This window comes from Lampetra fluviatilis, chromosome 32 (genome assembly GCF_964198595.1).
Source record: "Lampetra fluviatilis chromosome 32, kcLamFluv1.1, whole genome shotgun sequence".
In the NCBI taxonomy this organism is placed as follows: domain Eukaryota; kingdom Metazoa; phylum Chordata; class Hyperoartia; order Petromyzontiformes; family Petromyzontidae; genus Lampetra; species Lampetra fluviatilis.
In genome coordinates, this window is record NC_136306.1 from 6,928,789 (window position 1) to 6,946,144 (window position 17,356).

General features: G+C 46.9%; 1 protein-coding gene across 1 annotated transcript; it reads left to right on the plus strand.

Moving 5' to 3' along the window:
• The first annotated feature begins 607 nt into the window (after window positions 1–607).
• LOC144943830 (protein FAM3C-like) lies at window positions 608–16,025 on the plus strand. Its single transcript, XM_078871677.1, has 10 exons — window positions 608–678; window positions 1,168–1,261; window positions 1,879–1,989; window positions 5,101–5,130; window positions 7,005–7,149; window positions 9,530–9,588; window positions 10,409–10,459; window positions 11,128–11,212; window positions 12,401–12,527; window positions 15,751–16,025. Exons 2-10 carry the CDS (start codon window positions 1,249–1,251, stop codon window positions 15,838–15,840), a joined length of 711 nt encoding a protein of 236 aa, XP_078727803.1. The 5' UTR covers window positions 608–678; window positions 1,168–1,248; the 3' UTR covers window positions 15,841–16,025.
• Window positions 16,026–17,356: the final 1,331 nt, after the last annotated feature.

The following is a 17,356-nucleotide window of genomic DNA, read 5'->3' on the forward strand; positions in this document are numbered from 1 at the left end:
GTCTTTGAGGTGGCGGGCTTTGGTTGTTGTTCAGTGGAGCTCGTGCACCACTGACAACGCAGCAGCATCGCTAATTATAGAAACACAGAGACGTGGTGGAGCGACGACTGGCTAAAGGTTTGTCTACGTTACCGCGTGTGGTTCAATGTGATGTTTGTGATACTAAAAGAGGGGAGGGAGGCATTGCCGGATTATCCGAGTAGCAAAAGTAGCTACAAATGCTATGGACCCGCACTTTCAAGGGCCCTGCGATAAATGCTTTTAAGCTATCAATTCCGGTTCAGTGATTTTGCACTTGCTCTATTACTATAGTACTATACTGCCTTCAACTTTTATGAACGATTGGGTGTTTAAGGTTAGCGATATTATCTGGCTGTATAGCAAATGAAAAAATACAATTACTTTACTGTGCAAGTTTATAATTAGTGTTGTAATATTGATGTTTTTTTTTTTTTAGCATATGCTACAGGCCCTGCGCTTAATCCGGCACTGGGGGGGGGGGTCTTGTACAGACGTTTGTCAGCCCACGGGGGGCGGGGGGGGCGGAGGGAGAGGCCTTCACCCTGCAGTGAATTGACAAAGGGCTGTAAACGAAACTCATTCATTGGCCAGCCCGTCGCGCAGACATAGTCTATCCTGTGCCGGATGAAGGCCTCCCCAAAGCGTCGCCATCGCACGGTAATTAAACCAAAACTATCCTCATTTCTTTATCGATACAGAGGTGAGTACACAGCTTATGTGCTTCGTGTACAGGCTTGCCCAAAGGACAGGATAAGTGGGGTTGTTCTATATATTTAACACATCGGGGTTATTCCCATTTATTTTCACGAACGTTCAAACGGACTTCACAATGATGCACGCGTGAATTCTCTTTAGAACTGAATTTAGGGCTTTATTGTGACATTTCTGCCGGTGTCATCTTTGAACGTTCGCCAATGATGTTTTGTCGTCTCAATCCACTCGGGGGTTCTTCTTGGTCCAGTTTTAAAAACGGTGGATTTGTTGGTGACCTCTACAGGAAGAAGAAGAAGAAGAAGACGAAAAAGAATGAAAAGAGAATAAAATGTTAACTTGGAGAATAAACAATAAAAATGTTTTCATGCCAGTGTTGAAATAATTTCAGTAACTCGATGTGTCCTGACTTTTGGGCCACCGTGTGTATTGCAGCTGACCCTGTGGTGACGTCCAGCAAGATCTTTGCATTGTGAGGCTCACTATTCTCAAGTGACAAGGACAACATCGCAGACAATGAGGATTCCAGGTGAGACCATTTGACACTGAGCACTCGGCATACGTGTGATATCACAATCACTCAATAAATACAATTGGGAAGTCAAATATTGGAGGTAAATTCAAGTAAGCAACGACAATAACGATATTGACCGAAACGACATCGGCTCGTACGGTACATCGTGAAAGCGGCCATATACTTTAAACGCGTGATGTCTATTCGTAAAAACCAGAGGACCCGGAGATACATCCATGCGACCACGGGAAGAGAGAGAACACGCATACTCCAAATGTAGAGCAGGCGTCAGGGTTGAGATCAAACCCACGACCTCCTGCATACCAGGCGAGGGAATTAACATCTCCAAGTCACCGCAGCGCCTCTGCGGTGGGGAAAAGAGGAGGCCGTCGGTCACGTTACAAAATTGGCAAATTTGAAACTTTACCTGAAATTTACTCAATTGGGTTGTGTAAACATCGCCGCTGCGGGAGATTAAGGCAGCTGCTGAGGTGCTGGCCACCCCACCCCCTCGTGTGCCGTGCCGGCCTTCCGAGGTGATCGCCAAGAGCCCTTGCCCCAACAGTCCGTTAAAGGCTATACAGGGGGGCGACACCTTTGTCTTTGTGCGATGCCTTGATCCGTGCGCGCAGCCTTCGTGCAGATCGTGGGGGTCGCCCTCTTTCTCATCGTGGTGCTGTACGTGGGAAACCGCACGCTGGAGCTCAACCTGGAGAAGAAGATTAAGGACATGTTGCCAGCCGGTGAGAGTTTAAGCCACAGGATAACTGGAATTCACACACACGCCCACACGGCAACGCCGCAGGTGCCTTGTTATTAAGAATAAAAGTCTTTTTGCTCTACTGAAGGTAATCTGATTAATTTTTGGGTCGGGTGGTGTATATTCGTCCGTTAACCTCAGCGGGTTGAATTCCTGCCCACGGTTCACATCAGTGGCGAGCGATATTCCGAAGTAATCCTGGGGCTCCCTGTTTACCAGTCGGCACTGACCAGCGTGGCGAAGTATGGTCAAACAAACTCTACGAATGACACTGCACAGACAGGTCGTCATCCAACCGTGGGTTGATAATAGCTGCAAATTATCACCTAATTTTGAATGAATTATTTCATTTATATTTAAACCTGGTGAGCCTCTTACCAATCGCCGTCTCTCGCCACACTGCAGGTCACCTCACTTCTGTTTCTGCTCCTTTTACCACGCTGCTCCACTCTGGAGTTCTCTCCCATAGTCTATTTTGCCAAATTCTTAACACAATAAAAAAAACTTGCTCAACTCAAGAATTGTATAACCATTGGAAGCTCATTTGCCAGTAAAAAATATGATAATTGTTTTTTTACCCTTCTATCTGGCAACAAAACTGAAAAAAAGAGGTGTCAGTGTTGTTGCCAGATAGAAGGGTAAAAAAACAATTATCACAATTGTATAACCGTCTATTTAGTGATACTGCTGCTGCGTTGATGGTGGTGTACAAGCACGAAATAACGACGACAACAAAAATGTCCAACGCGTTTGACGTTTCGGGCAATGGCCCTTTCATCGCGTGCGCCTCCTGCCATGTAATTTTCCTCCTGAGGTGGTGTTATTGACAGACGTGTTGGGTTTCTTTTTTTATCACGGTAACTTTGCTCAATTCAAGAAATGTGTTCCAAAAAAAAAGTCAAAAGTCACTTTATTGTCAAGTGTGTTACATGCATGACATACAACACAGATGAAATTACAGTCCTCTCTCTTGGTCCCACGGTGCAACCAAGCAATTAAAAAATGAATCACAATTAACAGACGTAAATAAACAATAAACAATCGGCGATCAACACAAGATAAATAATCAAAAATGTTATAGACTTAAAATAAACAACAGTCAAGAATTATAAAATGTAAAATATTATTTAAATAAAATATTTAAATAAATAAGATATTCAAACCGGTGTGGTAGTGCGATGTGGTGCAATGTGCAGTCCAGAGATCAGGAAGTACGAGTGAATGTGTGTGTGGGGGTTGGGGTCAGGGGGCAAAGGGGGGAGGGTGGGCAGAGGGGGGGAGCGATGGTAGAGCAGGGAGGGAGTTGAGCCTCCTGACAGCCTGGTGAAAGAAACTGTCTTTGTTCACACTTCTGCTGGTACAACTACAGTGGTGCTGTTTGTTGCTGCGCCCTTGGCGTTTTGGGCCGTTCGGCCTGTGCTCAGCAACCGTGGTTTTGCAAGAAAATAAACAGTGCCAAAGGTACCTTTCTTTTGCCAGTATCAAAATATAAATATAACAATAGGTTATGTTTGCATGTTTACCACAAGTAGGCGTGGCGAATGCAGACAGGATGCCTTGCAAAAGGTTTTTGTTTGGTATTTTAACATCTTAACACCTGTTTTATTGCCAGAAAGGGTAAAAGCTATTTTTATGGTGCCAAAGGTATTAGTTTCCTCTTTTTTTGCATTTTGTCTGCTTGGTAAAGGAACAAGGTGAATTTAACACGTAGGCTTTCGCGACCAATATTGTTCATAATCAACGATTTTTGGGTTTAGATCGCGTTATTTATAAATGTGTCGTAACCCTCCACCACCCGACACGGCCAATCAGTAAAAAAGTGTCACGTTGACAAAAGACAATTAGTTCACTGCTTTAGCCCACCGGTGTGTTGAAGCGTGAAACCACAACATTTACAATTTGAGTACGACGTTTCGCTGGTAATTGCATCCAGCATCATCTGGCGAATTGCCCGATGATGCTGGATGATGCTGGATGCAATTACCAGCGAAACGTCGTACTCAAATTGTAAATGTTGTGGTTTCACGCTTCAACACACCGGTGGGCTAAAGCAGTGAACTATTTGTCTTTTGTCAACGTGACACTTTTTTTTACTGATTGGCCGTGTCGGATGGTGGAGGGTTACGACACATTTATAAATAACGCGATCTAAACCCAAAAATCGTTGATTATGAACAAGGTGAATTTTGGTTGTGTGGAAACAGGTTTCTTTTCAGTAAAAATAGGCAGGCATAACCGGACATTTAGTTTCCTTGGCAACCGTAATGGTTGACTTCAGGTTGAGCGTTTGTTTGCACAGCCAGGTTGTGAAACGAGGCCCTAAGATTAGGCTTTACCTGGTTAAAACAGGAATGTGTCTGTTCTACATAAATTTCGCCTCATTTGCGTTGACAAAAGTACGCATGTCTAATAAATACGGAGCACACAAATGCCGTGGAAGACCATGGGACACCGAGTTTGATTTCCAGCCAGGGCCAACGTCAGTGGCGAGTGATGTCTGAACCAGCCCTGTGTTGTGGCCACGCCTTCACCAATCCGCGCTGAACAGCGTGGTAAAGTTTGGTCAAAGAAACCCTTGAAAGCCACGTGGCAAAAGGAGGCCCTCGTCAGTAGAATATCCTCGTGTACAATGGGGCTTCTCTGGGCACGCCCTGGCACATGAGGCCAAACGCCCATTCACGGAATTGGCCAAACATCCCCAATGCGGGTTTTCTCCGGAAAAAAGACTCTGTGAGGCCTTCCTGGTTAACGACGTGATTGTCAACGGCATCATCATCATTTGCCTTTGTATATCCACTGCTGGACACGTAGGCTTTTCGCGACAAATATTATTCATGATAAAGTTTTTTGTTGGGTTAGATGGCGTAAATATAAACGTGTTGTTAACCCACAGCACCCGGCACAGCCAATTAATAAGGTTTGTCACGGATACAAAACCTGCCAGTTAGTTACTGCCATTTGGTCGTGAAAGATGATGTAAAAATGTACTTTTATGAATTGTGAATGTAGGTAATGGTTAGTAATTGTTATTGTTAGTATGCACTAACGGGCGTTTCATTTTGTTGTTGTTTTTCATGTCACGTGATGAGTGCAGAAATAAAAATCGTGGCTGTCCAGAGAAAAGGTAATTGCACTCGGCGCAAGGCAATTACCCGTTTATACTTTTCAATTACAGTAATTTGAATCGTTCATCATTGTCATCAGACATGATCAGTCCACTGCTGGATGAAGCCCTCCCCAAGGCCTTCGCCATTTGAGGGCAACCATGGTGGCGATATGTTAACTACCTCGCCTGGTATACAGGAGGTCGTGGGTACGATCCCGATGCTGATGCCTGCATATTAGGAGTTTGCATGCTCTCATGGTCACGGGGTATTTTCTTTGGCTCCGCTAGTTTATCCCTCCACATTTAGAATCGACATGCGTTTAGGGTTTTTGGCTGATGTAAATTCCCACATGTAAAAGCCACTTAATTGGGCTATCATTTGTGGCCACGTCGCTTCTGATTAAAGAGCTGTATAGCCCAGTGGACCTTAAAATAGTTGAGTTTCGTTGACATTTAGTCTTTGAATAATAAAAGCATCTCCAGTGTCTGTGCATCGCAACCCGCATAGTATAGACAAAGACAGCACAGGCAAAGATGGTGAACCACAGTGTAGTCGAAACTCTCATAGTAACTGGCTGCTGCAAATACATTGCTCTGGTGCAGAAGGGTGCATAGGCTGACGGACCAAAACGTTTTTAGTCAATACCATTTATTTTTCCGCCCATGCAAAATATTTGTTGTAAAAAAAAAATCACAGTCGCTAAGAGCAAGTCCTAAAAAGGCCCACAACGCCAAGCGGCCAGCGACAAACAGCAATCGTTAAATGGTTGACTGGAACACCAAGACGTTCTTGGTGTGTGTCTCTCTCTGCGTGTGTGTCTGCCTATGTTGTTGCCGTGTCTGTGTTTTATCTTTGTGTGTGTCTCTCTCCGCATGTTGTCTGCCTATGTTGTTTCCGTGTCTGTGTCTCCTTGGTGTGTGTCACGCTCGGTGTGTCTTTGTGTGTGTCTTTCTCTGCCTGTGTTGTTTCCGTATCTGTATTTTATCATTCATTCTTACCTGATGATGGTTGCTTGTGTTGCAACCGAAACGTCATATTCTATGATTTGATTTGATTTTCTACGAGACTTTACCCAAAAAACCAAAGAGTAATTCCTGCAGTCACGAAAGCTCCCAACCCTGTTGTCGTTGTTGTCGCATTGCTTTGTTCGTGTTTTATTTTTGCTGGAGTAGTAACCAGGTTGCTATGGTGTCACCAGGTCCCCGTTAAAATGTATCACTTATTGCCCAGTGGGTTTTACCTGCGCCACGAAAATGTAACCTCACAACCTATTCTTAGCCGTGACCGGGTATTGAACTCAGGGCTCAGCGTTACTGGCCCATTAACCAGGTGCTCGTCAACTAAGGTGGTAAGTGGAGGCTATACAGCGGGTATCATATATTAACACATTCCTGCGGAGGGAGCTGGTAGTAACGTTGGGTTGCTCAGTCAATGGCCAGGGTCAATGGCGGCGTGGTGTATTCCGCAAATATGCCCGACTGTGAGGACGGGCACAAGCCGGCGTGAGTAGGTTAAACGTTGAGTTTTATAAGGGCACCACGGGGTGACCAGCCCCTCCCCTCCTCACCCAGCCCCACCCCTCCCAACGACAGCTTGAGAGGTGTTTAACTTGATTGGAAGCTTTCGTGACTGCAGGAATCCATACTCGTTGGGTCTTTCGGTAAAGTCACGTAGGTAGAAATAAAATAATAGATCACGACGTGTCGGACGGACACTTGTGTTGCGTCCGAAACGTCTTGATCTATTATTTTTCTACAGACGTGACTTTACCGAAAGACCCAGAGAGTATGTGTTTAACTCTGTGTGTGTGTGTGTGCTGGGTCTCGTAACTGTATAGCTGAGGAGGGGGGGGGGGTATCTCTCTGTGTGCATGTGCCGGTTCTCATGGCAGAAGTCGAGAATAACTCTCCGGAGGAAAAGAAGCCGTATTTCAAGTGCGGCCTCCCAGAACCGTGCCCCGACAAGCACCTGCCCTTCCGAGTGCTCACGGGCGCGGCCAACATCGTCGGACCAAAGATCTGCCTGGACGATCAAATGTGAGGGGGTTGGCCGCGTGGCTCGGAGGGCCCCTCGTACCATGTCAGAGAGCGCGCACGTGTCACTCGTCACGTGTCACTCGTCATATGTCACGTGTCACTCGTCACATGTCACGTGTCACTCGTCACATGTTACGTGTCACTCGTCACATGTCACTCGTCACATGTCACGTGTCACGTGTCACTCGTCACGTGTCACGTGTCACGCGCTGCACCACCCACACAACCCTCCTCCTCCCCTTCCTCCTGTCCAGTCTGCAGACCTCACCGCACCAGAAGCCACCACTGGCACGCTTCAGTTACCGTATTGTGCTGAAGCACTTTGGGACCTGCTTGAGTGTCCGAAGATTCACTCCTGCGCTGATTTTTTAAATGTTATTGTTTGGGGTGAAGTTCTCGCCAAGCCATCGCCATCTCTCTCAGTCTCACGATGCAACAATCCATCAATGCATGGACGTATGTTGAACTTCTTTCGCACCGCACATAGCCCACCGTGCTAATCAGAGGTGTGGGGGAACAACAACAAACTAAACACGAAAATAAATTCTAAAGAAATTATTTTTCAATCTCGATTTAAAAGTGCATAGCTCGAGCGTTCCAGACGGCCGCAGAAATGCACGAGCAAATCTCATGGCTCCACCATCGCTCCACCATTTCCACTGAGGTTGTCCTCTCACGGCTGTGTTCCTCTCTTTCCGTGTCTGATGTTCAACTTCCGCTTTCAATTTGTTCAATTGACGGCCTCCCCAAACTGTTGCCATTTGCCCCGGCATTGCGTTTAGCTGCCGTGCACGAGCTGATTTCATCTCTCTGTCTCCGTGGTGGATATCATTTTGGGCGCCATGGTGGCAAGATGTTAACTACCTCGCCTGGTATACAGGAGGTCGTAGGTTCGATCCGGACCCTGAGACTTGTATATTTGGAGTGTGCATATTCTCCCCGTGGTCACGTGGACTTTTCTCCAGGTCCCCCGGATTTTCCCTCCACGTTTAGAAACATGCGTTTGTGAAAAAAAGCTAAATCGCTGAGTGTGCCTTATCGGCAACCTGCAACTCATCGGTGGTGCTGAAGCGGTAATAACTTGGCATTTTTGTTCACCCGTGTCGGGTAGAGGGAGGGTGTACGACACAAAATATTATAAGAAATCACTTATCAATCATGATATTGGTCGCGAAAGCCCACGTGTTGAATTTGTTTTAGATTTACATGGGAAGCAGAGTACCCGGACGAAAGCCGTACATACGAGGGGGATGACACGGGCGGTGAGGGGTGGGGGTGTAACGCTCAAAGGTTTGCAAAGACTGCCTCACGGATCCACTTGCTGTACTGCCCTCTGCCGGCCAACTTACTTCCCAGCGGGTGTGCTTCACAAATCTGTGCATGATCCACCAACCTTGCCTGCATATCCACCGCGCCAGGCTAACTAAATCAACGTGCAAATGAAAAATGGGCAAAGAAGCGTGGGGAGATAGGAATGCACATGCTCATAATGAACGATGAGCAACTGAAAACGAGGGAACAAACGCAGGTGAAAGAGGAGACATCATTCTGACTTTTAAGAAAAGCTCGCTCGGGGCAGGTCACGTTGCGAGAAGGGATGCTGACCGATGGTCAAGGACAACGACGGTGCCGTAGACGCCGAGGAATGGAACGCGCCCGAGAGCGCCGCCATGCCGGAGATGGAGCGATGAAATCAGCTCCTGTACGTGTACTAGATCAGGGGTCGGCAGACGCGCGGCTCTATGAAGGAACTGCTTCGTGCATTGCTACGTGCATTGCGGCTCTTAAAATATCGAGTTTATTACGGAACTCGAAAAAAAATGTCTCTTCGTGTTATTTTGGTTGCCCCAGCCCTGCACTAGATGGATTGTTGTTGTATCGTGGAGGGATCTTGAATGATGGGGGACAGTGCCGGATTATCCTTGTAGCAAAAGTAACATATGTTACGGGCCCCGCACTTTCAAGGGCCCCGCGTTAAATTATTTCAAGCAATCAATTCCGGTTCAGTGATTCTGCACTTGCTCTATTACTATAGTACTATACTGCCTTAAACTTTTACAAACGACTGGGTGTTTAAGGTTAGCGATTTGTCGTATTATCTGGCTGTATAGCAAATGAAAGAATACAATTACTTTACTGTGCAAGTTAAAAATGTATTTTTTCATATTAATGTTTGTTTTATTTAGGGCCCCTTTATAACAAATACTACAGGCCCCGCACTAGCTTAATCCGGCTCTGGGGACAGATTGGGGAGGCCTTCGTCCATTCGTGGATTGATCATGGCTGATGAGTAATAGTCTAAGGGACTGGCCGGTTACTGCAATAAATAGTTGCTCTACTGCTGCTGCTGATTGCCGTTTGCTACTGAATGCCGTCGCAGAATAATGAGCAGCGCCAGGAACAACGTGGGACGGGGATTCAACATCGTCAGTGTGGACGGTGAGTTTACTTCCATGTTGTCGTCTGTCTTGGTATATCAATGTGCGAACCGGTCCCGGGCCTCCCCGAGGTCGACTCGGCCTCAAACGAGTGCCCTGTGCGGTGTGTAAACATCGCCACCAAGGGAGATAGAGGCGGCCGGGCGTGGTGCTGGCCAGCCACCCCCTCGTGCGCCGTGCCGGCCTTCGTAGGTGCTTGCTAACAGCACTTGCCCCAACAGTCTGTTAAGTCTTTGTATTTGGGTGGAACGTTCCTAGCGGTTAGCACACGCAGTTCTTGGCAACCACGATGGTAGCAGCTGGGAGAAGCTCCACGTGAACTCTCATGGACATTTTGAGAATTATTTTCAGAATAAAAAAAATGTGGTTTTGCCTTTTAATAATTTGTACACGAGTGGGTTTAAGGAACTAAGGTAGCAGATTCTCAGCTTAAATTGATCACAGATCAGTCCATTAAGTCAGTCGGTCGACTAAAACGACTTTGTTGTCGCCGATTAATCGCGGCTTCCGTTAAAAACAGTGGCAGTCGACGCATCCTGCCTTCCGAAGGCCGGAAACCCCCCTACAAGCCACGCCCCACAGTGACGTGGAAAATTAGCATACCGATGACATCACCGAAAGCCCCCCCCCGCCCCTCTCTCATCCACAGGTGATGGGCAGGGTGAAACTTTTTTTAATCTTTTCCCCAACCACGTTTGTTACTTGATGAGCTGAGCAATTGAAGTGATAATCGGAAAGAGTTATCGGTTACTTGTGTAATTGACGAGCCCGGGTCTTGCTGTGTGTGTGTGCATTCTCCTCCGATTCGTGTTGATTCTCAGGAGCAAAGGGAAATGTTTTGGAAGTTCACACATCGGATGTGTACAATGGAGGTAAGAGAGTTCCTTTGGATGTCTCCTCTTCTTTACTCCTCTGCCCAACTCAAACTCCAACGCGAGCACTGTGTAGGTTTTCACGGTTGTGCCCGACAGTCCTCGTGAGGAGTGATGGTGCAGCGGTTAGCGCGCTGCGCCACGAACCCAGCGACTCGGGTTCGATTTCCCGCTCACGGCCAACACCGGTGACTGATTGTCTGAACCGGTCCTGGGCCTCCCCTAGCTCGACTCAGCCTCAAATGAGTACCTGGTGCGATGTGTAAACATCGTCACTGGGGAGACAAAGGCGGCCGGGCGTGGTGGTGACCACTGTGCGCTGTGCAAGCCTTCATAGATGCTACTCGCTAACAGCACTTGCCCCAACAGTCTGTTACAGGCTATATGGGAGGTCTTTGTTTGTGGTACGGCCCTGCATTGCGTTTGTCTCGTCACCGCGTGCTGTGTGGCGCGATGACCGATGTTTCCCTCCACGTGCTGGGAGCTTCTTCAGGAGCAATTAGATCACGACGTTTTGCTCGAGACTACATCGAGCATCGTCAGGGCAAGATCCAGGACGTCACATTTAACAGATCCAGGACGCTGAGACTGTTGGGCAGATCATAAGGTGGCCCATCCCATGCAATGCTTTATTCCTTATACAAATGGATGTGTTTGTTTGTTCCTAGAAATCGATAAACTCATCGCGTTCCTGAAGACCATAAAGGACGGCTCGATCGTAATCATCGCCTCGTTCGACGACGCGTCCACGAAGTGAGTCTCGCTGCGTTTCATCTCAACAGCAGCAGCAGCAGAAGCGCTAAACTGCTTCACGTCACTGCGCCTCTTTTTCATCGGATGCAGATGTTTTTCCGTTCGTTCCTCATCGCGTGCGCCGCACGCAGTCAGTCCTCGTTGAACGCGGTAGATGCCTTCCTGGAAAAATGCCGCGTTAAGTGAAAACACGCGTTAAGGCGAAAAAAACTTCACCATAAGCAATGTAATGATAAAGTGTTTGGTGCGATACGGTGTACGCGCACACACAGTGAGATGGCGGGACAAGTAACTTGGGGTAAGCCGCCACGTTGCCGTATCATTCTGCGTACCGTGTCGCACCGCTCAGCCGCTGCAGCTCAAGAGAGTAGGTGGCGTCATGCGCAATGTGTTCCCTCCTCGTGTAAGAACCGTGTGGATAGCAAAAACGCGTTAACGGTGGACTTGCCGCACACGGATACGCTTGTATGGGAGTGTATGTTGCGTTACATTGTCGGCAGAAGGCAGTGCGGACAACGATCCATTGTTGGACCCCCCCCCCCCCCCCAACGACTTTGCTTGCACATTTAAAATGTTGCCACCTGTGACCCGCAACGGCGTGGGCAGGCCTCGTGGTAGAAGTATGTAACCCACCGTTCGTAACCGCAGCGCGACGTCCGCTGCCTCCGTCGGAAACGCCGTGGCACAGGGACAGGAACATGTGTGGGGTTCTGAGCAGTGGCGGGTACGGTGTGGTATTGGGTTATGGTGGGTACTGGTTACAATGGTATCGGTATGATGGTGCCGGGTATGGTGGCACTGGGTATGGTGCTATTGGGTATGGTGGTACCTGGTATTGTGGTACCAGTATGGTGGTTCCCTTCACATGGCAGCACGCCTCGATCACCGTGTGCATCTACGAAGACGGCGTCGTGTGCTCGCGACATCGGGCGGTGACGGGCACGACCATTGCCCGGCTCGCTGTGCCGCCGCGTAACCGACTTCGGCACAAAACATCCCAACGCTGGAAATAACCTGCAAAGAAATCGCTCGATTGAGATCGCACGTGGCTGGCAACAAACAACATCCGTCGCCCTCGACCGCAAAAAGATGACACACGACCTTGCTGAAAAGGAGTCTCGCGAATCCGTGATGCTTTCCTGGGAAGCACGCTTAATCACCTCTTTGTTTTACTTGTCCGCTCTGCAGCTTGAACGACGAGGCCCGGGGTCTGCTCGCGGACCTCGGAAGCAAGTTCATCAAGGACCTGGGCATGCGCGACAACTGGGTGTTTATTGGAGGCAAGGGGCTGAACCTCAAAACGTCCTACGAACGGGTAAGGGTTGACCCCTGTCGAAGCGCACTTACCGGTGAAACGCCGCACGACTCGCATTGTAAATGTTGTGGATTTACTCTCGAACACACAACCGGTGTGCTGAACTAGTAACGAATTGGAATGTTTTGTTTATGTGAATAAACCTTACTAATTGGCTGTGTCCGGTGGTGGCGGGTTTATCGACACATTTATATCATGGGACCTCTTTTGCCGGTATTAAAGTATGAAACATAAGAATAGGCAAAACAACAGGAGGTGTTAAGATGTTCAAACACCAAATAGAAACTTTTTGCAAGGCAACAAGTCTGCATTAACCACATGTCCTTGTGGTGAACATGCAAACAAACATGCTCTGATAATTTCTGCATTTTCTTTGAAACTCATTGGCCAACACCAGACACTATTGATGTACTCTGGTCCTGACACTGGTGAGACCAGGACACATTTATATTCACGCGATCGAACTAAAAAAACCTCCATTATGGATAATATTTGTCGCGAAAGCCCACTACGTGTTTATCTGCACACGCTCTCCCAAGCCGATGGTCGTTCGTGGCTCCAGATTGAGTGGGCAACCGTGCAGGTGAATTATTGAGAAATTTGAACGCACTGGCAGTGGCTTTTCTTGCTTAGACCTACAGTGATATGTGAAGCGTCACTTGTCGACGAACAGAGGCCCGCTCACAACTCACTCATGGCTCTGCAAACTGTTCATCTGCAAAGATAAAAATGATGAAGCACAAAAAATATGTTCATATGAAGGGGGCGTTTAGTTCAGTCATTGGTATGGCTTCCAAATGTTTGCACGGCTCAACCAGGACACATTGGGAGCTGCAGCCCCCCTCCCTCTGTTAGCCCTGCCCACTTTCACACAGCCACTCCCACTCAACCACTATCCCCGCCCACTACTCAGATAATCCCCCCCACTACTCAGAATGCCCCGCCCACTACTCTACTGGACATCTGCGACTACCGAAAATGAGCTTCGTAGCTCATCAGATTCCCCCAGTCTAAATAAAGACTCGGATTGTGATTCCACTCAGGCGGGCCTGGCCTTTGCTCGCATCACGAGTCGAGCGCGAGGCCACAACATCTAAAACCAGCGACAAAATCCCACATTTCACAACGTCTCCATGGCAGACACAGTGACAGCCTTTCTGAAACTACCTGGACTATCCCAGCCAAACCGGAGTGTTTGGGTTGTTGGTTCATTAGTGACCTGGCTGAGACCATTGGTATTTTTGCACACAGCGTTGGTGTACAGTGCATTTTCTGCAATATTTTTCCTGTCTTTTCTTGGAATTTATGTTTGCACATAGTCACATTAAGATGTTTTCTGGTTCATGTTTTTGTTTTTTGTTTGTTGCGGTTGCACCCGATTCAAGAGCCGAATGGCTCACAGGGCCATACCTAATAATTGGCTCTTGCTCACGACTCTTGATGGCCGTCAGGACGTGTCGGGCGGACTGGCGACCTCTATATTGCAAGACGTTGCTGTGACATCATAGGGAATGACATCACTTATAATTTCGGTTCGATATGAAACACATTTTTGGATCCTCTGTTGGTTCGTATCTAGGTCCAATTTTCGGTCTATTCTGATTAAATCTGAAAATTGTGAACAGATCCCCTCCACGTGCTGGGGGAGGAGGCTGTCACGTGGCTCTGTGGCTACGTGGGCTGACGTCCACTCGCACGTACATGACATTGACAAACGTATTTTTGTTCTCGCATATCTGGCGCTCTGAACGATGTGGCAGTCACGTGCAAAAGCATTCGCGAAAGAAAGCAACCTCTTGACGTCAAGGAGAAGGGCGATGACCGTTAGCGACCGAGAGAGGGCGACATTGGCTTGAGCGAGTGCTTTTGTGTGGATTGCAAACGAAGCCACGCAAACAAATTCACCGCCCCAACATTCGATAAATTCTCTCTCACTATTCGAGGTCGCGATTCGGTGCAATAATATATATATTTTTCCCCCACCCTCGTTTTGACTCTCTCGTTTGTATTGGCTATCATTTGCGTGGTTTTGGTTTCCACCATGAGCCTTAATGCAACATGAGCTTACCGTTTGGATTTAATATGAATACATCGTAAATGTGCATCCATAAGCTCACGATTTGATGTCACAACAATGAGGATACATTTTTTAAAATCTACGAATCGACGCGTCACCATGCCTATTAGGGCAGTGTCTCTGCTATGAAGTAGGGCCATTACCTGAAACGTCGCCTATATATTTTTGTTCTCTTTAGGACAGTGTTGTTGATGCATGTTTAGTTGTGGGTCACTACCTGTGCAGTATAAACAAAGTTTATTGTAGTTCGTGAGATCGGTACAGGGACTCCTCTCCTTACGAACGAGTTAGGTTCCAGAGGTCTGTTCGTAAGTCGATTTATTCGCAAGTCCAAATTTACTCCTGTCGATTGCAAACATGTTGTGCGGCATGTACACGAAACACGGGGAATGGCTTTAAAAGATGTAGACGCCACTGCTTCTTCACGTTCTACTGATGTAGATGCCACCACCGGCATCGATTGCGCCGCGGTTTAACTTGCGACTCTCGGTCCAAACAGGCAACTGGACATACGGGCAGGTTTGTTCGTAGCTCTGAAAGTTCGTAAGTCGAATGTTCGTAAGTAGAGAGGAGTCCCTGTATGCATGTGGCCACAATTTCCATGTAATATCCCACTGTAGTTGAAATTTCGATCATCAGGCGGTGCTCAGAGTAAGAGTGACAGAACAAAGGTACGGCCCCGAAATGTCTTTCTCGAGCCACTGCTGGCAGAAGTGCCTCCACTCGAGGGAGCTCTCGAGGGCAATTGGCCTACTCTTCCACGCTGGTCAGTCGTGTTGGAAGAGGCGATGGGAGTACCCACACTTCATCCCACTGCACGCATCCTTCTGATGGCCATCACACTGTGGTGTAACACGGCTTATACCACTCGGTTGACAGATGCAGCCGGGGATATTATTATTTTTACTTGCACATTGCTTCAACTGCCGCACCGGGAGATGGAATCGAACTGGCGACCTCTGCATTGCAATGCGTTGCCGTGACATCATGGAAGTGACGTCCCTTCCTGCGATGTCAAAAGTCGATCTTGAAACAATGTTATTGGATCTTTTGCGAGGTCGTATCTCCAGGGCCAATGTTCCGTCTTTTCTGAATAACCAGATGAGTCTGTTCACCGTTGTTGTTGTTGTCTTGTCACCCTGGCAGCACATCAAGAGCAACAAGGATACAAACAAGTACGAGGGCTGGCCTGAGCTTCTGGAACTTGAAGGCTGCATCCCTCTGAAGTTGGATTAAGGCTCGGCCACGTGTCTGTGCGGGAATCGACGGCAAATGTTGGGAAAGCACATCCGTATTTTCAAACTCATCTGAAACATGTATACGCAGAATTCGAAAATGTATTGCTTCAATATTGTTGTATTCTAAAAATGACTTGATGAAACCCAGATTACCCATTCAAATAAAGGCAATGCATCATGTTTCTCAACGGCCCTTTATTTCGTTTCCTAGTTAAAGAGTACAACTACATATATGTAAGTACAACTTTTTTTTTATTAGGCCATTGGCCTCTATTGGCTTTCCAGGCCAACAGCGTTTGCTAGTAAACTCTGAAATGGTTTCGACCTTCTGGCCATCATCAGTAGGGCCGGGCCTATTTAAAACTAAATTTACAGCGTTGCTTTTGCATGCTGTCCACTTTTGGAGCTTCGGGTTGTGTGAATTTTCGTTGATGGATTTCCCAATGAACCGCGTTATATGCTTGGCATGGCAATTCCCCCCCATTATTCAGCAATAATGCTTGTTAAATAAATGCTGCGGAGTTGGAAGATTCCACAGGGAAGAGGCCCGGTTCAATATTAAACGCAATGTTGTATACAAAGTTGATTGAAGTTTTGCTTCAGAATAAAAACTTGAAAAAAATTATTTACCAGGTAAGGCCCCCACTGAGCTATTTAGCTCTTTTTCAGAAGCGACTTGTCCACAAATGATAGCTCAACGAAGTGTTTTATCGTGTGGAAATTTCTATCAGCCAAATACTCTCAAACGTATGTTTCTGATTGTGGAGGGAAAAACCTGAGGACCCCAAGAGAAATGTACGCGATCACGGGGAGAACATGAAAACTCCAAATATACAGGCGGTCAGGGTCGGAATCAAACCACCCATCCCCTCCTGCATGCCAGGCGAGGTAGTTAACATCTCGTCACAATGGCGCCCCCATATGCTTTAACATATGCTTTTACCCATAATGTTTCACAAGGCATGCGTTTGTATATAAAACATGTGCACTCCAAATAAGACGTTTTAAGTGAGAAAAATAAGCGTGGGTTTTTTTTCATTTCAAAGTTAGGTAAATTATTCCACTTAGAAAAATAAATGATTATCCTTTTCCATTTTTTCTTTAAATAATATTGTAAATACGTGTGATGGTGTTCAATGGGATGTAATGCTTTTTAAGGAATATATTTTTAATCCATATGATTACATTTTCGCACACCTTTAAAAAATAAATCAAATGAAATAGTGCTTATCTTAAAGAAACCTGTTAATTCGAATACCAGTGGAGCATATTCATCCTCTCAGTACAGTATGGAATACTGTTCCAGGAATTGTGTTAGCACTCCATCTCACCTTATTTTATCCTCAGAGAGTACCGTAATATATAATAATATATTTCTTATGGGTAGGCATACCCTTGTATTCTAGTGGTAGTGCCTTACACCTGCTCCAAATCCAGCCCTAGCAGTGTTCCGTAAATTATCGAGCAATAAATTAAGCCCTGTTCACACTCTTGCTACTGCTGGCAAAGTATTT